Source organism: Chiloscyllium plagiosum, unplaced genomic scaffold (assembly GCF_037043375.1).
Source record: "Chiloscyllium plagiosum isolate Xiang-an unplaced genomic scaffold, Cpla_swu_hap1 HiC_scaffold_36, whole genome shotgun sequence".
Classification (NCBI taxonomy): Eukaryota; Metazoa; Chordata; class Chondrichthyes; order Orectolobiformes; family Hemiscylliidae; genus Chiloscyllium; species Chiloscyllium plagiosum.
Window position 1 is genome coordinate 15,583,334 of NW_028270174.1, and position 27,306 is coordinate 15,610,639.

Consider the following 27,306-nt stretch of genomic DNA (forward strand, 5'->3'; position numbering starts at 1 on the left):
AGCCAATTCCTAATCCAAACCTCCAACTCACCCTCAATGCCATATCTCCGTATTTTCTGCAGTAGCCTACCATGGGGAACCTTATCAAACGCCTTACTAAAATCCATATATACCACATCTACCGCTTTCCCCTCATCAACCTCCTTCGTCACCTTTTCAAAGAATTCAATAAGGTTTGTGAGGCACGACCTGCCCTTCACAAAACCATGCTGACTATCCTTGATCACATTATTCCTATCCAGATGTGCATAAATCCTATCCCTTACAATTCTCTCTAAGACTTTGCCCACAACAGAAGTGAGACTCACCGGCCTATAGTTACTAGAAAGTTCCTGTAAGGAATCTCTTATCCTTTCCCCACCGCCCCTCACTGCCCACCCACTGGTACATAGAAGTGTCAGTACTTCGATTAACATTCTAGTCCTCCAATGCTCCAATGCTACGTGCCTGAAGTCTTAATGAAACAGGCAACTGATCTGGCTGCACAAAACACCATAATGTCAGGCCAATATTGTTACAGAGACAGCTTCCAGTCACTCCGAGAAGGTAATTGCTGAAGCTTCTTCCTTCTCCAACATCTCAAAAGAAGCAAGAAATTATTAAGCAAATAATTTTACAGATGTTTCTCTTTGCATTGGCCATAGTTGGAGTACAGGCCAAACAGAAAGTGTCATCTCAGACAGCCCCTCTGTGCTCGTAACATCGTCAGTCGAAACCAGCAGGCACACCAGTCCGATCAATCACCGAGGTCGACTCAATGGTGTGGCAGGTCGACGAGAGATGCTTATCTGTGTAAGGAACTCCAGAGACACTCCAGACTCTCTCCGAGATTCACCGCACAGTGAAAGGTAGGTCCTTTTATACGCAAGATAGTGTACTGCATCTGTAAGAACTGAGGTTAACAGGATCAGAGGTCAAAGCCTTTTACAGTAAGGGGAGTTCTGACTGTCAGTTGAAGGGACAGCTTAGACTATAGGGATTGAGGGCACAGCTTTGACTGTCAGGCTTAAGAGGAGAAGAAAGATATCATTTCATTGGAGACTGTTCAGGGCTGTTTTGCTTGGACAATACCTGGGGTATGGAGAGATTGTCTTTTGAGCAAGTGTCAAACAGGTTGAGACTCTACTGACTGGAGTTTAAAAGAATGCGAGGTGATCTCATTAAAACACATAGGATTCAAGAGGGGCTTGACAGAATAAATGCTGAGGGGATGTTTGTCCTAATGGGAGAAACTAGAACAAGAGGGCATAGACTGAGAATATAGCAGAGCCAATTTAAGACTGAGATGAGGAGGAATTTCTTCTCTCTGAGGGTTGAGGATCTTTGGAAATCCTTGCCACAGATCACTGAGGGGACAGAGTCCTTGATTATATTTAAGGCTAAAAGAGATAGATTCTTGTTCCATTGGGCAATTCAGGGTGACAGGGAAAATGCAGGAAAGTAGATGCAAGGAATGTTGGATCAGCCATGATCCTATTGAATGTGGAGCAAACGTGAGGGGCTGAACAGCCTACTTCTGTTCCTATTTCTTATGGTCTTGTGGAGAGCTCTGACAGTAGGCACTGAGGCTATAATTCGGACTGTAGGGAAGGAGTGAACAGCTCTGACAACAGAGGTGTAATTCTAATCAGAGGGACTGTGATTTCTGCAGCTTTGAGATGTGCCATCCTTGGTTCAATTGGGAGTCCTCTGCCTCATAATCAAAGATTATGTGTTCATGCATCATTCCAAAGATTTATATTTATTATCTAAGGCTGATAACTTATTTATCGAAAAGTGTGGTGCTGGAAAAGCACATCAGGTCAGGCAGCATCCGAGGAGCAGGAGAGTTGGCATTTCGGGCATAAGCCCTTCATCAGGAGTGATGTTTGCCCTTGGAGGTTGCATGACCTGCTGTGCTTTTCCAGCGCCACACTTTTTTCGATTAAGAAGTTATCAGCCTGGATAATAACATTCCTGAAGGGCTTATGCTCGAAACATCGACTCTCCTGCTCCTCAGATGCTGCCTGACCTGCTACGTTTTTACAGCACCATCCTTTTCGACTCTGATCTCCAGCATCTGCAGTCCTCGCTTTCTCCTGATACCACCTTTAGCACTACTCTAAAGAAGTTGCCTCGTTTGGATTATCCCCTTGCGCTCTCAGGTAGATGAGAAAGATATAATCACATCCCAAATGCTCTTTGTCATAGAATCCCTACAGTGTGGAAACAGGCCCTTCAGCCCAACAAGTCCACACCGACCCTCCGAAGAGTAACCCCCAGACACATTCCCCTACCCTATTACTTTACATTTACCCCTGACTAACCTACACATCCCTGAACACAATGGGCAACTTAGCATGGCCAATTAGCATGCACCTAACCTGCACATCTTTGGATTGTGGGAGGAAACTGGAGCATCGGAGGAAACCCCACGCAGACAAGGGGAGAATATGCAAACTCCATACAGATGAGTGCCCAAGGCTGGAATTGAACCCAGGTCCCTGGCGCTGTGGGGCAGCAGTGCTAACCACTGAGCCACCATGCCGACCCGAGTCATCTTCTCCATTCACAGAAGAACACAGTCATGGTAGCCCAGTATATATTTGCCAACCCTCTGACCTGCCTCAGTTCATAAATTGGCACTAAATTACAGATTTGTAGCACCTATGAGGAATAAGACTGAAAATTCACGCCATGAAATGAGTAGCAAAGAATTTCAAATGTAGTCTGCACTGCATTGGAACACAGTCTGAGCTGTTCCAACACAACTATCACTCCCATCCAACCTGGTTCCCAATGCAGTTACGCATTAGGATCCAATCGCTGCCTGGAACGATTAGCCCCACAAGTGATCCCACACCCAAACCAGATGTTACATCAACCTGCAGTGCCACCGGTTCAAAAAAGCTGATAACTGATCGAGAAATAATCAACTGATGGTTTGGTTTCCAATCCAACAATTTGCACTTCAGGAGAGTCTTTGAGATTGCAGAGAGGAGATTTACCAGAGTGGTTCCAAGGATGAGAGACGTTAGCTGTGTTCAGGTGTCTGTTTCCACGCTGTACATCTCTATGACTCTATGACTAAAAGAGGACTGGGGGAAATTTGGTCGAGGTTGACAAGATGATGTCAAGTTTCCATTAGGTGATGCTGACGAGGTAGTGAACACAGATTCAAGGCACTGAGCAAGAGATGCAGGAGGGGGTTCTGAGGTTGAACTTCATAACACAGCGAGTAAGAATGACCTGGAACATGGACTCAAACTTGCTTCTGTTTGAATGACTGTATGAGTTCATTGTTACAGGTCTTGGGGAGACTGGGCTGCCCTGCCTTGTTAAGAGCAGTTCAGTTAAAAGAAGGCTGTTCGACAGTGAGAGTTTGCTGTGGACAATGTTGACAAGTAGAGGGTGGGACTTAAGACCATAAGAAATGGGAGCTGGCCATTTGGCCCCTCGAACCTACTTCCCCATTTCAGTAGGATTGTGGCTGATCTAACATTCCTCACTCCACTTTCCTGGTCTTTCCCAGTAATTGTTGATTCTTCCAAACCTCAGTGGAAAGAGATCCTGTCCTGGTGAGCTGCTGGCCAATCAGGTTGGCTGGCAGCCCGGGGGGTCAGGGTGGGGATGGGGAGGGTTGCAGCTGGAATAACACCTGAAGAAGACTGAGGGATGATGAGACCGTTTGGGGTGGGTGGGTGGAGGGAAGCTGAAGGATCAGGTACCCTTTACGGAGTGGTGTGGGGGTAGGTGGGTTTTCGGGGTGGTAAAGGAGGTTTCTGTCTTGGGGGGAGGGTGGCTGGGATGTCCATGATCGAATGATGTGACACTTCCCCTCGATATTTCTCTACCCTTTCAATCTTGGTAGAAGAAAAAGCCCTCCCCCCTCTCCCCTGCTCAGCATTTTATGGCAGCGGATCTGGATTGAGTGGGTAATAATTAACTGTCTAAGGTCCTCTGTGTGTAGGGTTGGAGGAATGGGTGTGGATGTGAGCATTTATGTGTACTATCAGGGCTGGGGCAGAGGTGGACGGAAACCCAGTGGGCAAAACTATATTTTGGATGATCGTACCCTCCCCTATCAAAAACACAGCTAGTTGGGGAGGGTGGGGTGCAAATCCAACCCCCACAATTCTGTGGCCCATGCTTCCCATTGAATTGTCTAATTAGTCCAGTCTCGCCTCGGGGCGACTGTCTGTGTGGAGTTTGCACATTCTCCCCGTGTCTGCGTAGGTTTCCTCCGGATGCTCCGGTTTCCTCTCACAGTCCAAACATGTGCAGGTCAGGTAAACCATGCTAAAATTGCCCATTAGTGTTCAGGGATGTGTAGGTTAGGTGCATAAGTCAGAGTCAAAGAATGTGGTGCTGGAAAAGCACAGCTCGTCAGGCAGCAACTGAGGACTCAAAGTTTCAGGTATTCCTGATTTATGCTTGAAAACGTCGATTCTCCTGCTCCTCAGATGCTACCTAACCGGCTGTGTTTTTCCAGCACCACACTCTTCAACTCTGATCTCCAGCACCTTCAGTCCTCACTTTCTCCACATTAGTCAGGGGTAAATGTAGGATATTAAGGTAGGGGGATGGATCTGGGGTGGGGGGTTGCTGCTTGGGAGGGTCGGTGTGGACTTGTTGGGCCAAAGGGATTCTGTGATTTGATGGTTAGGTCTTGTATTCTTGGTTGCCCTCTTCATTTGGTGCTATTCATAATATTCCAGGTTTGTCTCAGCCATGACCACTCCTGCCAGAATGTCTCCGGTGGACTTCCGAACACCAGTGTCCCAGAAATCTCCCGAGTGCGAGCTGTCACCGCCAGTCTCCAGCCTGACTATCTCCATGCCATCGGTGACCATTAGCCCTTTGATCGAGGAGGAGAGGCCTCTGCTGCTGGTGACCCCGCCTCGGCAGCGGGAGAAGAGGCAGGAGCCATACAAGCAGTACCACAACTCAGCCCAGGACAGTGGCAGCATCCCAGCCAGCCCGCTGCGGGTGGCCGAGGACGACGAGTACGAGACCACCCAAGAGTACGAGCCGGCGCTCGAGTCCCCCAAGAAAGGGGCCGGCAACAGGAGAGGGAAAAGAACAAAGGCTAACGGCCACATTTCACAAAGAGTGGAGAGCGAGAGCAGTCCAGTCTCGGGGAGCAGTAGCTCTGACAGCGAAACAGAAGATGAACGAATAGGCGAGGAGACTCCCTTTCTGAGCCTACAGAACCCCATATCAATGAGTGTAGAATCAGCCCCCGCATACCGATTGGCTGAAAACAGGACTAACTCCACCAATAGGTACTCTACACAGGAAGAGTTGCAAGCCAGGCTGCCCAATGTAATTACTAATCAGGACCCAATTGCTGTCTAAAAAACACATAATTGCACCAGTAAAACTTTATTTTATATAATGAAGTACTCCGGATACTTTACTTTAAATTAAACATTTTATTTTATTTTAGCAGAAGAACCTTGCAGCTAGTAGAAAGTCTACAAGTTTTTATAGATTAAAATATATATATGTAAAAAGAAAGTTAGCATTCACAATACTAATGTGCCATATGTAGCGTTTTTACAGTATTTCAACACAGAAAGATATCAGTTGTGCCTTTATGTTACTTTATTGCTGAAAGTGGAATTAGTACATCAGTCGCCATTTCATGCTACCTGCTAACAAACCTTCTGATAAGAAAAGGAACGTCCATGATATGAGGGTTTTTTTTTTCAAAATTTCCCTCCGTGATCAATTTTGGACGCAGGCAGAAGTTTGAATCCGTTGTTGACAATGGGAGTTTCAGGAGGGGGAAAGAGACCCACGTGGAGGAGGGAATGAAGGGGGGGTACCTCACTGTGACCTACTCACTCAGTAATGTTTCACCCCTGTGGTTTCTGATGGAGCTTGATAACTTCTAAGATTAAACAAACCTTATAGAAAGAGAACAAAGGTAGGACTTAACGTGAAAACACTGGCTGTTGGTATTGAGGGAAACCATCAGTAACATGTCACTGGTTCATGCAGAGTTGATATTGAAAGTGAAGATTCCTTGAAAGCAGTATGTTAGATATGGGTGGTTGAAGAGTAAAGTTATTCACTGAGTTAGATTAAATTATTTCAGTGAAACTGCTTTCTTTAAAAAAGCAGTACCTGTTTCCTTGGTGCTTTTGTAGGGCTGTGTTATATTCTATAAATACTGCAGCTCCTTGGAAAGCCATCATAATAGTCTCCCTTTCAACTAGCCTCCCTTCAACTAGTCAAAGCTCTCATCTGAATCTTAACTTCGTCCAGAAGTTGGGGTCAAACTGCTGCACGATAAGAGGAGTTGCTGCTTGAGAGTATGTTGGCTGATCTTGGCATGGAAAGGTGAGGGAGTGAACAACTTGACCTGACTCAGTATCTTCCCCATGCAGGATACTGGCTGATTCTGTTGTTCTCAACATTAGGATTCTGTAATGGTTTGTGGCGGTTTGGAACAGACTATATATATTCTTGTCACCATCTTCATACTTATTGCCATTGGCTGCATTTGAAAGCAGAACTCTGTGTCATGTAACTTTTACCTTAATTTTAACTGATGCAGATATTGAAAATATAATGGGATGCGGCAACATTCATCTTTTGGGGTAATGTCATTTTAAAAGCAGCTGGAGTTGCAGATTACAATTCACATATGATCAAAATATATAGCATTGAACCTGCATTCAGCAAAAGGACAACGTTTCTGATATCTTCCTGTGTTTGTGAAACAGACGCATTAAAAGCCTCTTTCAAATAAAGATTTTTTTTCTGTTTAATTGTGTACTTCATTATCAATCCAGTCAATATAGCTGCAATAATTTCAGTTCCTCCTTTGCAATAAAGAAATCGGAATGTCATCTGAACTCACAGTCCATAAGCCCTCGTCTTCAGACATCGCAATTTGTACTGTTCAAACCGAGGAGACCCAGAGTGGGATTGTAGAGCTCATAGGTGATCAAATCAGTCCTTTGAACGTACTGAAAATTTGAATTATTTAAAATTGTGATAAAATGTTTATAATCGGCACTAATCCATTTCTGCCACTACAACAGAGATGCATCAGAAACTTGTGTGTTTTCACTTCAAGGTGTCAACCCTGTGCTTTCATGCTCTTAGTGCTGTGTATTTTAAAATCATTTTGTGCATGTTACTAATACAGAAGAAGGATTCTACAATGTTCACATGTTCTCATGACTCCAATGGAATTTCTGCAGTTTTGTAGTAAGAAGGATGGAAGTATCTGAGAGCTATTTAAAGCACTTGGTGAGACTTAAAATTCTTTTTAATTCTCTGTCCCTGCTTCCAATAAATTTGATCACGTCAATAGTGATTCAGTAGAAACTTCAGATGGTAGAAACATTTCATATGTTTGCAAATGGCAAAGAAACTGTTTGGTTCTTAAAGGGTCAGAGCAAGGCAAGAGGGGTCAGGAATTAGTTAAAGTAGACAATTGATATAGGGAAATTGGATTCTCTCACTTTTAATTTGACCTAAAGCCCAGTCTGAGCATACACAAATGCCCAACAACTAATAGAAAATAGACCATCACAGTCTAGCAAGTGTCTGCACAGCTTCTGACACACTGAAGAAATCAAGACAGTTATCCTTTTGTTTATCACTGGACCTATTCCTTTGCTGATGTAAAATGAGTTTTAAGTGCAACACTTGAGATCTGATACAAGAGTAAGTTTCAGAAACTGAAAACAGTAGGGGTACATTCAAAAAACCAATTTTATCTTTTGGGAGGGGAGGCAATCTGCTGTGAAATTGAGTTGAGAGTTTTGATGAGTTGCTTCTCATCACATTTTTATGCTGTTTACAATCTGCTAATGTTGAGGCACCGCTAAGGTATAAGTGATTGCAATAAGTATTAACTGTTATGGCATACAATGAGCATGGTATATGACCTAATCTACAAGGGAAACATGCATGTGATGTTATAATTGACCTTTTTAAATGTGCATGAGATGTAAACAATGAGCAGTAATCAGCAGGTGGTTCAGATAAATATTCTATACACCTTTTGATTGCACCCCTACAGTTTTCAGCAGTACTCCAATAATTCTTCATAACTGATTCACTTAAAGGAGTATAATATTCACAAAATGTATCAGTTTGTTATTTACTTTCTATATTATTTAGAGGCACACATACCGCACAGTCATCATGGATGTTAGGGTAATAGAATATGTAAAAGTATTGATATTGTGGACAAACTCTTTTTAACAGCTGGTGTTTAAACAGACAGACCATTTTGTATTAGATACTGGTAACAGGCCCCTTTAAAACAACCAGTCTGACATAGAATTAAAAGCAGAGAGGGAATTTAAAAAAAAGGTTCTGGAGTGGGGGCAAGCAGTGGGTGGAGGGAGGGAAAGAAGAGCAGACTTAACATAGAAAGAATCCTGAATCCATTTGCAACTTACTGTCAATTGGTCCTACCCAGCAGCTTGGTTTACAAGTCGTAAATCTGCTGTAGTTAGAATTGAAAGAGTAAGGTGAGACTTTGCAATCAAACAGACAAGACAAGTCTTTATATCTGCATCAGTTTGTCTGCATTTCCTTTGATTCTCACTATCAATTGCGTGTGTGGGCAGTGTGTGTGTGTGTGAGAGAGAGAGAGAGAGAGAGAGATAAAAACATGTGCGGAACCAGAGCAGTTGGCTTTGGTATTGGTGATCTTTGTGTCCTGTAAGTGTTATTATTAATGAGCATTCCTGTGAAAACTCTCCAATGTCTACAATGAATTTCATAGCAGTACTTTTATTATTTATATCACAGCTTTCTGACATTTAGTGAATTCAGTTTCATGTTATTTGTAAAATATTCTCTGAAAAATATATATGTTCAATGTTTCACATTTTTTCCTGATTTTTTGTTTTTTTAAAAAAATTAAAAACGTATAAAAAATAATTTATTGTCAAATATAAAGGCTATCTATATCTTTCTCGTAAAAAGAATATAATCTGCATCTAATTGTTAGATGCTGCAAATCCAGTATATGCAAATTGCAAAAAAAATCTTGATGCATTTTTCTTTTTAATCTTGATGTGGCTTTCTTTAAAACAAGATTTTTTTAAAAAGCTGCAAATTATATTTAGCTTCAGCTGAAAGTTGCCCTGGCAATCAGTGGTCCAGGAACAAGAATGTACTTAACACCAGTTCAGATATTCCATTATGAGTTTCATCTGTGAAGTTACTTTTTAAAAAAAAATACATTAAACCATTTCATTCAGACACAGACATGATGTGTTTCTTTATCCAAATTCATCTTGCAGAATGCTTTTGTGTTTTGCTAATTTTCTTAGCATTGTGAAAATACACACAGTATTTAACATCGCAATCCTAGCATCTTATTTGACATGAAAGAAAGGTTTCCTTGTATCTGGCACCTTTTATGATTACAGGATGTTCCTGAAGCACTTCACACTCGATTACATACTTTTCGCAAGATGGTCACTGTTGAAAGAAAAATGGCAGCCAATTTGCACACAGCAAGTTGAGCAGCATGGTAGCTCAGTGGTTAGTACTGCTGCCTCACACCTCCCAGGGATCTGGGTTCAATTCGACCCTCAGGTGACTGTGTGGAGTTTGCATGTTCTTCCTGTGTCTGCATGTTCCAGTTTCCTCACATAGTCCAACGATGTGTGGGTTAGGCATACCAAATTGCCCAAAGGACGTGTAGGTTAGGTGGATTAGCCATGGGAAATGCAGGGTTGTGGGTTCTGGGTAGTATATGCTTCGGAGGGTTGGTGTGAACTGAGTGGCCTACCCCCACACTGTAGGGATTCTGTGTTATAGACCAGGTAGATTTTCTTTGTGATGACTGGCCTGGACATGAGAACCCTTTAAATGCCCTTAAAGTTGGCAAGTCTACTTGCAACAGTAGTAGACTTGCCAACATTATGGGCATTTAAATGGTAATTGGATAAATGTATGGATGATAATGGAATAGTGTAGGTTAGATGGGCTTCAGATTGGCTCCACAGGTCAGCGCAACATCGAGGGCTGAAGATTCCTCATTCCTGATGAAAGGCTCCGGCCTGAAACGTCGATTTTCCTGCTCCTCAGATGCTGCCTGATCTGCTGTGCTTTTCCAGCAGCACACTCTCAACTCTGATCTCCAGCATCTGTAGACCCCACTGTCTCCTAGTTGCTGTAAGATGTCCAATCATCACAGATTGTCCACAGATAGCCCTAGCCTTGGTGCACCACTATTACTTAAGGTGTAATATCTCGCTACTAGTCCCATAGCTGCAGGGTTCCTTGTAGCTTGTTTGGATGCTTATCCGATTCTCTTTTAAATGCAATGAGGAATTGAACTCCACCACATTCTCAGCCAGCACACTCCTCATCCTCCCCACTTGCTGAATAAAACAGTTTCCATTTACTTATTTTGCCATTAACTTTAAATTGGAGATCGCTGACTTTTGATCCTTCCAAAAAAAATTGAACCCTTTTATTTTGTCATGTGCCTTCACATGTGGCTTGGTGTCAAGTCTTTCTTACAACACTGTTGAGAAACGCCTTGTAAATTTATCTTATGTTCTTGCATGGATTGAATTCCTGTTCCAACTGAGGTCACCATGAAGGTCCTGTCCTCTCACCCTCTCGCCTTGCCTGAAGTGTGATGACCCTCAGGATAAACTCACTACCAGTCATCTCTCCCTAATGATTAGATTAGATTACTTACAGTGTGGAAACAGGCCCTTCGGCCCAACAAGTCCACACTGACCCGCCGAAGCGTATACCACCCAGATCCATACTCCTACATTTACCCCTTCACCTAACACTACGGGCAATTTAGCATGGCCAATTCATATTTGGATTCTGGGAGGAAACCGGAGCACCCGGAGGAAACCCACGCAGACACGGGGAGAATGTGCAAACTCCACACAGAGAGTCGCCTGAGGCGGGAGTTGAACCCGGGTCTCTGGCGCTGTGAGGCAGCAGTGCTAACCACCGTGCCACCGTGCTGCCCATAGTCTATGCCTCCTAGTTCCAGTTTCACCTGCCGCTGAGAGTACATCTCTATGGTTCTCTAAGACTATGATGAATTTGACTTTGACTTTAAATGAAAGTTGTTGTATCTAAGCCTTCATACTAGTTGTACCCCAAATTTTGGAAAAGCCTATTCAAACTTTCCAATGTTACTCTGCTCATAATACTTCTATCGTTTTATCCATCCGATGTCATTTTGCCTGCGTGCAGGCTGAGATGTAATTACAATCTCAGCAATTTGCAACATAACAGTGGTTATTGCTGCCTTTCCCCACCTATGTTTTCTTCATAGTCTCCCTCCCCATCACCACCTAATTACTTGTGATCTGTTTATAGTGTACCATTTAGATATCTGCGTCCTTCTCTCTGCCCTGACCTCCCATGTATAGTTGCAGCATTAAACATTAGTTCCTAATTCGTACTCAGTCAAGGGAACCGGGAACCCACCCACCCCCTCGCTAACACCTCTCCCAATTAGGATTTGGCCGCACCAACTGATGGCCACTCCCCTGCCCTTCTTGCCCACTTCCATACTGCCAACTCATTCCTGCCAATGCTTAACCATGACCTGGGTTCTTCATTGATGGTGGGGTTCAAGGTAGCTGCACCAACCAACCCACCATCTTAATGCCCAATGGTGCCGCTGAAGAATGAACTGATCTCTTTTCAGTGGTTTCCAGGAAGTATCGTATCCATCCCCTCCTTCCTTCCAGGGTCCATGAACTGAGCAAAGGTCTGCCACTCCCCAGATTGATGTTGTATTCAATAGGTCGTCCCAAAAGAGAAACTATTTGGGGGTTTAGCCAACTTTCCAGCTGAGTAGACAAGACCCCACTACTCTTGCTAAAATTCTGCCTACAATCTTACAACACTGGGCGAGAGCTAAGTTTGCTGTTTGAAAGAAATCTCCATTTATTTCCACATTCCCACAATTCTCTTCAAGGAGATATCCAATTCTCCTTTAAAAGTTACAATCAAATCTGGTCCTACCATCTTGCAGAGATTGAATTCCAGATCATGACAAGCCACTTCATTAAATAATCTCTCCTCATTTCCCCTCTGATACTTTAACAATTATCTCAAAGCTGTGTCCTTCCCCCATCAAACATCCTGTCAGTGCTCTATTTATCAAAAACCTTCAATTTCGAGCATAATCATAATTAGGTTTATTTGACTCATTAACTTTGATCTATTCCTCAGTTATTCTCAATAACATTATTTCCCTCTTGTTCTACTTCCCTCTTCGCAATAACAAGCCACTTAATCTTGTTTTGTGTGCTTCCCAGTTACTATTTTTGGACTGAGCCTGACAAGTTAGCCACCATCTGGTTACATGCTGATGCCATTTTTTATTGGTTGGTTGAAAAATTTGGAGAAAGGAGCCTGACATTAGCATAATAAGGTGTTCCAATTGAAATATTTGGCATTGTGAAGTTATGAGGTGATATTGACGCCATGTAAGGATGGCTCAGTGGTTAGCACTGTTGCTTCACAGTGCCAGGGACCTGGGTTCAATTCCACCCTCAGGCATGATCTGTTTGGAGTTTACACATTCTCTCCATGTCAGTGTCGGTTTCCTCCAGCTGCTCAGGCTTCCTCCCACAGTCCAAAGATGTGCAGGTGAGGTGGATTGGCCATGCTGAATTGCCCATAATGTCTGGGGATGTGCAGGCTAGATGGAGATGTGGAATTATGGGGTGGGGCTGGGATGCTGTTCGGTGGGTCGGTGCAGTCTCAATGGGCCAAATGGCCTCTTTCTGCACTGAAGGGATTGTGAGATTCAAAAAGTTAGCCCAAGCACAGTGGGTTGAATAGCTGTCTTTGGTGCTGTACAAGCTAAGTTCAGAGTTTACTTTCCCTTTCTCTTCTTACCTGAATAACAGTGCATTGACAGCTGTATTTTCCAATCAACAATTTGCATTCATTGACTGATCTCAACAAATATCAGGAGTGAGACCCTGAAAACCATCCACAATCATTTTTAAAGGGGATCAGGAAGAATCTTAGTGAATGAGTCAGCTGTTCTGGTGCATGGTTCTATAATTGTTAGCTATCATTATTTGTCCTCTGACCTCACGATAAAGGTTGCTCTTTGACTCTTTGGCCTGAAACCAGTTGACACCAGTTAATGGTTAATGATTAACGGGAACTAGCTGTTTTTAGGGAGACATTGTTAAGACATCAGTTTATCCATGATGCATTTAAATCAGTTCTGATAGATGTGGCCTAATGAGGCTGATCTGGCAAATGGAACATTCCAATTCCATTAGGACTTCTAAGTTAATAGGGATACGACCGTAATGACATTTTCTTCCTGCCATTTTCCATTGAAAAGCCCAGGTGAAAGGCCAGGACCCATGGTGAGGTATTGAAAAGAGGAGCGAGGGATGAGTTAGATCAGAGGACTGGAGTTGAAGGATTGCGCTTGCAAAAAAAAGAACCGGAGGAGTGGGGGAAGAAGAAGCAATTACATGAGGTGGAAGTTTGTCATTTTGATATCCAAATAAAAAATGCATTAGGATTGGAAGAAAATGATGGAAGAAGTCTCAGGTTCCAATATGGGGCAATAGTTGGAATAACAGGACAATATTATTCATTAACATCAGATACATCGTAAATAGCACAAATATATTTGGAAAATTGCTAACTTTAAATAATTTGATATACCAAAAGAGCTCAAATAAATTAAAAGATAGCACCAAAGATCACTGTGATGTTTCACTGCAATACCAATGACTGAAAGCTGATGTTGGTATTTCCCTACAAGTCGAGTCTCTTCAGTTTACACCCTGTCCCCTCCAACATAGGATTTTCCCTCATTGTGTGGACCTTATTCTCTGAAAGCATAAAGATCTACACTAGATACACATAAAATATGTCAATTAAAATCCATTCGGATTATCCTAACATTTCAGAATATGGCTCGGAATTGGGCCATATTAGCATTGGGCCATATTAGCATGCCACTTAATAACAGTCAGCAGACTCTTGTCTGAAACCTGTGTAGAATGATAGCACAGTCAGCAGCATGAATGGAGATTTAACAGCAGGAGAAGTAAGAGGTGGATTGGCCTGAGATTATGGTGTTCCAGATAGATGAGAGGGTTAGGAAAGCCAAAAGGACTTCAGGCAATTCACAATTCAAGTGCTGTGTCTTCCTAGTCACAAGTCATGCTTTAAATAAAATGCGAAGATCCAATACAAAATAAAAGGTGAACTTTACTGCATCCCCAACCCCACCAAACATCCGAATTATATAATAACTCAAATGAATGTATTAAAATAGCACAGAGACTTTTTTGAGCTCTATTCCATTTGAAGAAAGTGACGTCCACTAGCAGCTGAAGACCCTATTTACAATTTGCTGAGGGAGCACATGCTGTTAGGGTGGCAACATGCACTTTCAGTCTGGACCTACACATAAACACTGCTTGATAAGCAGCCTATTCTCCTGTATAATGAATGTACCATTCTTGGCCATTAGTCCTGGGCTAGGGCTTGAACCCAGAGCTTGTGGTTCAGAGGCAGGGTCACTACCCACTGTATCAGTTACACAATGGCAGAAGGTTGATAAATTACACTTACCTCAAGCAATGGGCTGCAATTTATTTCTCCTTTATGACATTCACTGGTTGAAACTAAAACCTTTCCAGTTGGAGCTGATTATAAAAAGCATAAGCACATCAAGGATCCATTTAATAAACAGATGCCACTTAATAACAGTCAGCAGACTCTTGTCTGAAATCTGTGTAGAATGATAGCACAGTCAGCAGGCATGAATGGAGATTTAACAGCAGGAGAAGTAGGAGGTGGATTGATCTGAGATTATGGTGTTCCAGATAGATGAGAGGGTTAGGAAAGCCAAAAGGACTTCAGGCAATTCACAATTCAAGTGCTGTGTCTTCCTAGTCACAAGTCACTGGATGGCTTATACATGAATGACAGGAAGCACCATTATTTCGGCAGTAAATACTGGGCCATTATTTATCAGCTCTCTTCATGCTACAACAAATACTTCCACAACAAATCTATGAAAGCAATAGTCATGAAATTGACTTCATCCAGTTAATAATGAGTACGTCACAGTCTGTGTGACTAAGTGAGCAGAGGAAAGTTTACATTCTAGGACTAGACATCTGTGTTTTGTTGACCCTAAGTCCCATCTGTAAGACCTTGAACTGGAGGTTTTTTTTGCTTCCTGCCGGTCAGTTTGGAAATTGGGTGGGGTTGGCATGTAAAACCCAGCGGGTGACCTTCCTGCCACCTTCCTCTCCATCCTCATCCTGTCAGAAATTCACAAGAGAGCAGCCTGCCCACCCTGGACCCTAACGAGGCTCATAAGTGGTCAATTAATAATAATCATAATAACAAGTGGGGGTCAGTAGTACTGCAGCCTCACAACGCCAGAAACCTGGGTTCGATTCCAGCCTCGGGTGACTATCTGTGTGGAGTTTGCACATTCTCCCTGAGTCTGTGTGGGCTTCCTCCAGGTGCTCCGGACTCCTCCCACAATCCAAAGGTGTGTAGGTTAGGTGAATTGGCCATGCTAAATTGTCCATACTGTTTAGAGATGTGTAGGCTAGGTGCATTAGCCAGGGATTAATGTAGCATAATAGGGGAGGAGAATGGGTCTGGGTGGGATACTCTTTGGAGGGTCATTGTGGACTTGTCGGGCTGAAGGGCCTGTTTCCACACTGTAGGAAATCTATGATTCTATGATCTATGAAAAGGCACTACATCCCTGACAGTGGTATTTTAGCTGTGGTAGATGTGATGTAAGTTATTCAATTTACATATATTTAAATGTCATTTATTTTAGAGTTGGATTTTGAGCTAGCATAGTTTGACTGTGGAGGGGCACAGTCTCTGTCTATGAATGGGTTTAGTGATTAATTTCTAAGTATTTCTGTAGCCATGGTAATATCTTCAAAGATAAAATGAGAGAGAGAAACTTCCTTGAGAATAATGAGGTTTTGTTTTCATTGACTGAATTTTGACGAGTGAGCATGAGGTTTTATTGAGGATCAAGATTTTATTTGGCTTAGGGGAATCATCCATAGTTGGAAGAATCATTTTGGTTTTAGTTTTGCAGAATATTTAGCTAAAGTTAGAAGAATTAGACAGTTGCTTCTAGGAGAGAGTTTGGGAATGTTAATAAATAGGTTATTGTAGTGTTAGAAGTTTAGTTGGAAAGTTCTAGACCAGAAATATTTGATTGAAACCTTTGGCAGAGTTATTTGAAGCTGAGAAAGTCTAAACTCAGTTGTATGAAGACTCAAGGAGAATGGCGCTGAAAAAACACAGCCGGTCAGGCAGCATCTGAGGAGCAGGACAGTCGATGTTTCGAGCATAAGCTCTTCATCAGGAATGCGGGAGGCCAAGGGGGCTAAGAGATAAATGCAAGGGGATGGGGCTATGGAGAAGGTTGCTGGGAATGTTGGGAATGGAAGTGGAGAGTGATGGTGATAGGTCAGAGCGGAGGGTGGAACGGATAGGTGGGAAAGAAGATGGACAGGTAGGACATTTCAAGAGGACTGTACCAAGTTGGAGGATTGGATCTGGGATAAGGTGGAGGGAGGGGAGATGAGGAAACTGGTGAAATCATCATTGATCCCGTATGGTTGGAGGATCCCAAGGCTGCAGATGAGGCATTCTTCCTCCAGGAGTCGGGTGGCTAGAATCTGGTGGTGGAAGGGGCCCAGGACTTGCATGTCCTTGGAGGAGGGGGGAGAGGGAGTTAAAGAGTTTGGCCACAGGGCAGTGATGTTGTATTCCCCTCTCCACCCCATCAACATTTCGGAAAGACCATCTCAGCAACTCCCTTGTCAGATCCATGACCCGACCCAGCCCATACCCTACTCCCGGCACCTTCCCCTGACACCGCAGAAAGTACAAAAACTGCACCCATACTTCCTCCGTCACTTCTGTCCAAGGCCCCAAAGAATCCTTCTACATCCGACAGAAATTTACCTGTATCTCCAGACACGTCATGTACTGTATCTGTTGCACTCGATGTAGTCTCCTCTACTTTGGGGAGACAGGACACCAACTTGCAGAATGTTTCAGAGAACATCTCTGGAACACCCACACCAACCAACCCCACAGCCCTGTGGCTGAACATTTAACACCCCCTCCCACTCCACCAAGGACATGCAGATCCTTGGCTTCCTCCATTGCCAAACCCTAACCACCCAATGCTTGGAAGAAGAACACCTCATCTGCCGCCTTGGAACCCTGCAACCACACAGAATCAATGGGGATTTCACCAGTTTACCCATTTCCCCTCCCCCCCACCTTATCCCAGTGCCAAGTCTCCAACTTGGCACCGCCTTCTTGACTTTTCTATCTTCCTTCCCACCTATCCACTTCACCCTCCTCTCCAACTCCCCGCCTTCATCTACTTATCACATTCCCAGCTACCTTCCCCATAGCCCCCCAACCCCACCCCCTCCCATTTATCTTTCAGCCCCCTGGCCCACAAGCCTCATTCCTGATGATAGGCTTATGCCCAAAACGTCTCATCTTTATGACTCTAAATGGCATGGGATCAGTAGTTTGGATGTCAAGCGAGACAGACAATTTGAGAAAGTAAGAGAATGATCATGAAAGAAATCAGAAATAGTACTCCTTCAAGTTTATTTTTTATGAGCATTGCATGCTAAAGATCAGAGCAGAAGCGGTTTTGGCAGATTCCAATGAAATCTCTCACAGACAATTACAGGTGGAGAAAAGGTCCAATGGAAATCTACAAGAAAGATGGAGGATGAGAAAATCTGCAGATGGAAGGGGTACTAGTTTTAGAGGACAGACTATGATGTAAGAAGAAAAAGATAGAACCAAAACTTGATAAAAGAAAACAACATGCTTCCGTTGTAATAAGACCAAAGCCAATTGTTGGAAGTTCCACAGAAGACCAGCTGCAGTAATGGGAATGTCTAAGGATTCTTCAGGAAAAAAGGCATCAGGAAAGAAAGTAGGTGTTAGACCTGTAGCAATAAAACAAAGAGAACATGTTTATTTAGAATGTATGAAGAAAGTAAAGAATAGGGCCCAGGGCAGTCATTACATTTCTTTGTCAAATCTATAGAAAGAGAATGAGACTCTGGAGGTTGTGAGGATTTTACCTCAAAAGGGGAAGTATTTTGTTATCCTTCAAATCAAGGTTAGGGCTTGGGAAGCTGAAGGCAGGGCCAACCACAGTGATTGGGTTAAAATCGGCAATACTCATGAGACCAGAACTAGAGGAAAGCAAAGATCTCAGGGCTGATTGATTTGAGGGGTCGAGACCATAAGGAACTTAAAAGCAAGGTTGTGAATTTTCAAATCAAGGCATTATTCAGAAGCCCAAGGCAGGACAGTGAAAATAAAATTGATGGTTGAACAGATGGTTTGTGTCAGCTAGACACAGGCAGCAGAACATTGAATGACCTCAGGTTTACAAAAGAGAAAGGGTATGAGGTTGACAGGGATTGTATTAATATAATCAAACAGGCCCAACAATCAACAATGGTGGTAAATCAACTGGGATAGAGATTAGATTAGATTACCTACAGTATGGAAAGAGCCCATTTGCCCAACAAGTCCACACTGACCCTCTGAACAGTAACCCATCCAGACCCATTTTCCTCCCCTATATTTACTCCTAACTAATGCACCTAACAATTTAGCATGACCAATTCACCTGACCTGCACATCTTTGGATTATGGAAGGAAACCAGAGCACCCGGAGGAACCCCACGCAGACACGGGGAGAATGTGCAAACTCCGCACAGACAGCCACCCAAGGCGGGAATCGAACCTGGGTCCCTGATGCTGAGCCACCGTGTCATCCATGGGGTGAGGTGAAAATAGATGTTCTTAATGCGATTCGTCATTGGTAACTCATCTCAGGATCAAATATGATACCAATGCCAGAATTGCTGCCAATATTTGACAGCAATTGTAAAACTCATCACATCATTAAAGATTCAATTACACTTGAATGGACAAGAGATAACTTCCTTACCTTTAACTTGGTAAATGTGCCAATTTCATCCCTTTCATGTCATTCAGCAACAACTTCTTCATCTTTGTATTTTATTACACATGTATAGATGCTGGAAATTGAGTTAATCCTTAATAATGGTGAGCACTGATTAGTCTTGCATGATTCCTGCCTCATATTTTTCTTTCAGCATTCACTGTCACGATTGCTAAGATGACATAACAAGGACATGCATTTCAAGATCCAATTTCCTAATCGATCCAACTTTGCTCATGTGATCTTTATGAGCAGTGGAATATTACCAGGTTTTAAAGTCACTTTTATTCTGATGTAAAAGTGTTGTGGGTGAAATCCAAATTCTATTTCATTGCTGGAAGTCTGAAATGTTTTGTGTCATTCTCTGAGATGCCATATCAACCATGGAAGAATCAAACTCAGTTTAAAGTATGTGTCAATGCCTGACCAAAATCTGTAACGGTTTTGTGCTACGTTTGTTATGGATCAGATTTATTGCCAAGTGTATGTTGGCAATTTGTAGATGTACACAGCAGATGGGAATACACAATGGGGGTCGTTTTACACTAACCCTGCTGTCAGCATGGGATGGCGTCGGGGAGAGCAATACACAATTTTACACTGTCTAATACTCTCTGTTCCATTGAATTGGATGGCTAGGTTTGAATAAAATTATCTCACTCAAGCCCCTGATATTTGCATGTCTTAGGAATGAGAAATAGTAACGAGTAACTCAGAAAAAAAATTAGGCACCACTGCTTGTCCTTATAGGCTGTCTATTCTGTAACTTTTATATGGGGAGCAAGACTAACAAAGGCGTATTAAAACATTGTAACCTCAGATAATACAGTGCAGTGTATGCCGTTGTTGATTTACATGTGCTGCACTGCCAAGTTCTGCCATCTCAAAGAAATCCCTTAAACCGTCTGTTCTTGACAAACAAACATGAACCATAGCACAGCAATTGCTGTCATGGCTACCAGCTGTGACAATTCTCCTCCCCACCCCACACCACTCCACTCCACTACACACACATACACATACTCACAAACACACATACACATACACTCACAAACACAAATACACACTCATAAATGCATACACACACTCACAAACACACTCACACACACATATAAATACACACACTCACAAACACACACACATAAATACACACACACACAAATACACACTCACAAACACACACTCAAATACACATTCAGAAACACAAACACTTAAATACACACACACACACACACAAATACACACACAAGCACACACAGACTTCATGGAAACTGCAACATGAATTTGTAACTAGAAATTTTGTACATTTAAAGATTTAAGATGTGCAGGTTTCAAACAGATTTTTGTTTTAAATGCAGATTTTATTGCACTTGTATAAAACATAGATACACACACAACCATTTAATCCATTTCAACTGAAACCACAAGTAGCTTAACAGCAAAAGCAATCGATCTTGTTTGGGATAGGACATAAAACCTGTCAGAGCCAATGATGTGGATAGATGTGAAATATTGGTGCAAATGGAAAGGATTAAGTTTTGGTTTATAGTGAGAATAAAAACTGGATTCATTCAGAGTGGCCACTTAGGTTTTTAGTGACCTTTGGGTATAACTTAGCTATAAATGTACTAGTTAAAACTTTTATCACTCCCACAAAGTCCAGGCATGTACTTCCCTGTTAATTGAGGAAAGTGCCATTTTTTTCAATTCCATTTGTTGTTATGATTGTTGTGGTTCAACTTAAACGATGCTTCAGACTCATAAAATATACATGGTATACTTCACACAAAATTGCAGGAAATTAGTTTGTGTTTTATTAGTGAAGTTCCTCTAGTTGGTGAAAGACAGCTTGTTATTCAAATATGTCAAAGCTATAAGTGGCTGAATCCTGTAGGCCTTCACTGAAGAGCATCATGTGAGAACAGCATGGATTTCCACAGAGTTGACTGGTTGTGTTGCCCTTACTGGTGCATGGAGAACCTCTGACCTTTCTCTGAGAAGCTGCATCTTTGCAAGAATGAAGGGCTTTTGCCCGAAACGTCGATTTTGCTGAAGCTCCTCGGATGCTGCCTGAACTGCTGTGCTCTTCCAGCACCATTGATCCAGAATCTGGTTTCCAGCATCTGCAGTCATTGTTTTTACCTCTTTGCAAGAATGGTAGAGAAGTTCTTTGAAAAGCGCTGAACCAAATTCCAATGCTTACTCCACATCTGGGAGTCAGCCACCAGTGTCCTCCCAAGAGAGGAGGCCCATCTGGCTGTAGTTACTGAGGTAGCATGGTATTGCTTGTACTGATGTTGTCTGCCCTGAGACAGTTGCAGATAGCAAATCTGCAATCATTCAAACAGAAGCCACACGTATCCAAGAAGATGGTCTCCATTCTGTTGAGCACAACATCTTGAAGGACTTTGTTGTCTGCTGTTGAAATCACATAAAGCTGACATTTCAATTAGCTATTGGATTGCTATTATTGGACAGGACTATACTTAGGTCAATTTAATAATAATTACTAATGGAACTGATGTTGAGAAAGAATCCAACTGACACTCACACTTGATAATGAATTTCAAGTTCACATTATATTCTCCTTTTATTGTACTCAATTGACCCTGAACTTTTGACTGTACGAGTGACCCCCCGTATCTGCGGGTGATACATTCCAAGACCTACTGCATATGTAGTAGATCTAGTAATGGACCCTATCATTTAAATGGGAAATTCACCTCCTTGGTTCTCGCTCTCAATTATTTCTGGAATGTTCTACGTAATATTTTCGGGCCACGGTAAGTGCAGATGACTGAAACCACAGAAACCGAATCTGCAGATGCGGGGGTTCTATTGTTCAGTGCTTCTTCAGTACTGCAGCTGAGACTCAGCTGCGACTTTGTGCTCAAGCCATTGCAGTGGTGAGTGGCCAGGTAATGGTTCTGACTTGTTTTGAGAGCAATACCCAGTGAACTGTGGATGTTGTGGAAATTTTCAGTGATTATACAAAGATTAAGGAATTTTAAAAAATCTGTAAAGCAGAAGTTGTTCAAAATCATGTTTGGAATTGAAAGTGAAGTTTTGTTACAATGGAACCTATTCTTTTTTGTTATTCATTCATGGGATGGCAGCTCCTTCTCCTGTGCCTCTACATTTATGTGGCAAAAAGTAGCTACACAACAACAAATAAATATGACTTTTCTCCTAGAATTATTTTCCAAAATTGGCCAAGAAGCTTCAGATGTATGGTCCCTCATAAGTCTAATTTTATTGCTCCTGGAAGGTAAGTGAAATAAATGGCTAGGCAGCATTTATTGCCCATTCCTAATCGCCCAGAGGGCAGTTAAGAGTCAACCACATTGCTGTGGGTCTGGAGTCACATGTAGGCCAGACCAGGTAAGGTTGGAAGTTTCCTTCCGTAAAGGACATTGGTGAACCAGATGGTATTTTTCTGACAATCGTCATTAGACTCTTAATTCCAGGTTTTATTTTAAGAAATGAATTCAAATTCCATCTTCTGCCATGGCAGGATTCAAATCCAAGTCCCCAGAACATTACTTGGGCCTTTGGATTAACAGTCCAGGGAAAATACCACTAGCTAGAGAGTGTGGTGCTGGAAAAGTCACAGCAGATCAGGCAGCATCCGAGGAGCAGGAGAATCGATGCTTTGGGCATAAGCCTGATGAAGGGCCTTTGCCCGAAACGTCAATTCTCCTGCTCCCTCGGCTGCTGCCTGACCTGCTGTGCATTTCCAGCACCACACTCTTGACTCTCATCTCCAGCATCTGCAGTCCTCACTTCCTCCGTAATACCACTAGGCCCCAGATTGATTTCTTTGCTTCAGTTTGTGTTGAGATCAGCAAACATAAGCAATTATTTCTCTTTTACTGGCAGATAGCCTGTTTTCTAAGTTGTTTTCTGTATATAATATCATAACTTGGCTTCAGAAAGATTATCTTTGTGGCACAGTTAAGTTTTGCATAGCTTAAGAATTAGGGCCAAACCATTCAAGAGAAATATTCAGAAGTACCTCAATACACAAAGAGTGGTAGAGGTGTGGAACTCTCTTCCACAAACAGTAGTTAATCAGTTGTTAATTTTAAATTTGAAATAGATACATTTTTGTTAAGGATATGGGTCAAAGGCAAGTATATGGAGTTAGGCCTCAGATCAGCCATGAGCTCATTGAATGGTGATACAGGGTCAAGGGGCTGAATGGCCTACTCCTATGTCCCTATATAGATTGTATGAGTACCAGAGAAGTAAACACGTACTTCTTTTGAAAGTGGACTGTGGAATATTGTGTTGCTTGTCCCACCAGCTCTGGATCATGCTGCCAATGACACAAACAAAAGCAGAGCAGGAATGGTGTCCTCGAGGTCCTACCTAATACTTAGCTCTCAATCAGCATCACCAAAACTGACTTCTGGTCATTAAGCTCAGGCTTTTTGAGGTATTTCGCTGTGTGCAAATTGCTGCCACATTTCCTACCCGATAAAAGTAACTATACTTCGAAAAATGTTTTATTGGTTGTGAAGTGTTTTGAGACATTGTGAGGTCAGGTATGGTACTACAGGAATTTTAAAACTTTTCTTTTTTCCCATGTGTTTCAATCCACTCCTACAACTTCATTGGAAATCCAGCTTTGCGATTATGTTCTGTAAAGTTGCAACAGTTAATTGGAAAAAAAATCGAATATATGCAATGACAAATTTTCTCAGCATAAAAATGTAAATGATGTTTCCTTACAAAGGTCAATTGCAGGAAGATTGAGTTCAACTGTTCTTACCTTTGACAGACTATTCTAGGCTAGTGGAGTGTCATTGATAAGGCCAAAGTTTAAGAAAAGATTAAATTAATTTATTTATTTGGTTTATCAAGTACCTCCTGTTTGCAATAGGCAGAGCACCGACCCATACTCAAAATGTCTATGTTTGCAAATTGGCTTAAAATTAATTCAATTTATTAAATTTAATTAAAACACGATTTATTTGGATCTGGAAGAAAGATTCACAAGGAAACGGATTCTTCTTAAATCAATCTTGTTGTGACCAGTCAAGGGAGCTGTGAATAACCAATCCCTTCTCACCTGCGTGCTGAATACTTTGGGATATCCTGTCTGGAATGGTTACAAATTGGGGAAAAGTCATTTGGGGTCTGGACATAACACTGTAAAAAGAAATTGCTGGGGAACCTGTTTTAACATGCTTTACTGTTTAAGATCCTTCTAAACTAGAATGTATAGAGCTTTGTTTGTTTTTTCGTAATGCGTTTGTGTTCTTTTCGTAGAATCCCTACTGGGTGGAAGCTGGTCATTCAGCCCATCCAATCCTCACCAACCCTCCAAAAAGCATCCCACCCAGACCCATCCTATTCCTGTGCCTCTGCATTTACCACAGCTAATCCACCTAACCTGCACTATGGGCAGTTTAGCATGGTCAATTCACCTAACCTGCACATCTTTGGACTGTGGAAGGAAACTGGAGCATCCGGAGGAAACCCATGCAGACACGGGGAGACCCAGGCAATCACTCAAGGCTGGAATTGAACCTGGGTCCCTGGCACTGTGTGGCAGCAGCGCTAACCACTGAGCCACCATGCTGCCCTTTTATTAAAGAACATTGGCTGTCTCAGATGCGAATATATTCAGTGACCAATCACCACAGTAACCAACTTCAAAAATTAAACATATGATTTATCAAGTTACTCTGGGATTTGACTTGTCCAATATTATCATCAGCAAGAGCTGATGAAAGCTTTGGCACAATGTCTCCTTTTCCAGCAATTTTATTTTTACAATAGTTTTGCTTAAATTTCTTATTATACCTTGAAGAATCCATTTCTATCTTTGTTATGCTGTATGGCATTATGTTCCAGTAAATCATTCATAACACTGAATATGTAATTCAAATGTCCTTTTATACTTTGGGGGAACACTACAAAGGATGCCAGTGAATTTTCGGCAATCTTACCACATCCAAATTGTTTTTCAAGAGCAATGAGCCCTGGAATCAGTGAAATCGACCAAGTGGACAGTACCTAGTTTGGTCAGGCGAATATTTATAACTCTAGTCAAATGTAAATATTGTCAGAGCAGAAACGCAAAATGATGAGTCGTTCTGCAAAAATATTATGGTTCAGAAAATGACTGTGAGGTACAGTAAGTCTCATTCTCCTTAAGTTTTCAAGAGTTTACATAAGCGATGGATGTGTTTCAGGAGCCGTGTATTTTAACTGAAGTGTGGTAGCAGGAGGGGACATTGATAGATTAGTGTGTGCTATGATTGTCAATCTGAGGTACTTAACAATCGGGCCAATTTGTTTAGCTGATCAGTCAGACAAGGAATCTTGCTTACATTAGCCAGTTGGTCTGTTCTACTGAATTGTTTGCTTGGAGGATGTTTAATACGATAGATAGCTGCAATGGTAATGATCTGGAAGATTTTTCATCATGATTCATTGGTACTGATAAATGGTAAACTTCTCATGAACTTGTCTGGGTGAACTCAGGGTAAGTGGGTTTGTTTAGCATTGCTTATAAGCTGACGCTCAGAGACTCTGTCTGCACTGTAAAAGTCTGAGGCCTTGGACTGGAATTGAGATCAGTACCTGTGTGAATTCAAACTTCAGGAGCAAGGGCCATGAGTCAAAACAGTGGGAGAATGCCATCAGCGACAAGAACTGTATTCAGTGTAGATTACTGAGAGAACAGCAGAGCTCACCACTGAATCATAGGGATCTCAACACAAACTAAATCACATCTCCTACATTACCACCCAGAACAGAGACAACTGTTACATTAGAGCAGGTAAAATAAGGTTGACTCTGCTCTCCACCCCACCTTCAGCACACATACAATACAGGCTCAGCTCACTTTCACTGAACCACAGGGTAACACGAACACAGTAATAAACACACACAAATATAAATAATATTGCCTGGGAATACAGATGCCACCTCCTCCTCACTAAACCACTAAGCTCCCAATTTTAAAAGTAAAAATAGCTCTTGGACCTACCTACGTTTTCCTGTCAAATAATCACACAGCAACATGAATATTTCTCCCCACCCAGACAGGATAGAGAAGGTCTGTGTATACACAGAGATCAGAATTGTGGATACTTCTCCTGAACTTCGTCTGAACCTGAAGTGATTTGAATCAGACCATTTTAGCCTTAAATACTCACAGCTCATTTGGAATTCTATGCCACTAATGCAGGCGATGCGGAGATCATAGGGGTTAGTGGTCATCGCTGGCTGTCTGTCTAATTGAGAATGAGATCTACTCAGGATCACGGGTTTCTGTCCTGGGTCGTCATGTGACTGAACAAGACAATTCTCGATTCGCGGACATCTGAGCACACGTATCTTAATGCAGGGTTTACTGCCTTTACTGTCCTTTTCTGCCACCGCTCTGCCTCATCATTAAAAAGAGGCTCAAAGTAACTCGATGGTCAAGTCGTCGCCATTTTGAACGATGATAGGAAGCTCTGCCTGGTCATTACTGTCAATGCTTCCGTGTTTCACAGACAGCTTCAATGTGCCTTTCAAGTGTTTACTTTGTCCTTCCCTGGAAAGCTGGCCGTTTGAGAGTTTAGAGAACAGCACCTGGCAGGAGAGATGCTTTCTGGTTGGCCAGATGCGTCGATGTTGATTTTGCCGGAGTTGTGCCTGAACGCTGCGTTCAAGAAGCACACGAGTGTTTTGCGAGTTGTGGTAAAAGATTATTATTGAATGGTGGAGAAGCTTGAGGAGCCCTATTGGTCTGTTGCTGCTCCTGCTCCCAATGTTTTTATCCTTCAAAGGATCGTGTGATTAAAAACTCACTTAGTCTTTGAACAGAGAACACATCAACACATTTCCGTTCCATTCAATGTACTGAGCAATTTCCAGCTTCAAGCCTTAAGTGTGTTTGGGGCCCAGGGCCAGTTCCTCTGTCAGGGGGCCAGGAGAGAATGTGAAGCCAGCTTCTGTTGGGACTTCACTCTATTAGTAGAAGGGCTAATATTGGATCTTCCATCTTTGAATGCGCTTAGCGGCATTTATCAAGGAAGAGTTCCTGGGAATTCAAGTTTTGGAACTTTAACAAGCATCTTTCAAGAAAAGAGTGAGCATTAGAATAGAGGAGGCTCTGAGATAAGCCTCAAATCCTTCACACAAAGGGGCATTTGATTGTCAATGTACACAGAGGAGTCGCTGTCTTCACTAAGGTGTGTGGCTTCAAAGCAGCATGCTAACTCCTGCTCCTGGTTTCTATGCCCAGGTCCCCTTTTCTCAATCACAGGCTGTGGCTCTGGATTGAAACGTATTTGTTTTCA

General features: G+C 42.4%; 1 protein-coding gene across 8 annotated transcripts in view; it reads left to right on the forward strand.

The window, feature by feature from the left end:
- nrg1 (neuregulin 1) overlaps positions 1-6,535 on the forward strand; it is an 835,600-nt gene extending 829,065 nt beyond the window's left edge. For all 8 annotated transcript variants that reach the window (XM_087979983.1, XM_087979981.1, XM_087979982.1 and 5 more), the window contains 2 exons: positions 645-848; positions 4,698-6,535. In XM_087979983.1, coding sequence (XP_087836109.1) covers positions 645-848; positions 4,698-5,337 — 844 coding nt within the window. In that variant the 3' untranslated portion in view covers positions 5,338-6,535. The remainder of the gene's footprint in view (positions 1-644; positions 849-4,697) is intronic.
- Positions 6,536-27,306: the final 20,771 nt, after the last annotated feature.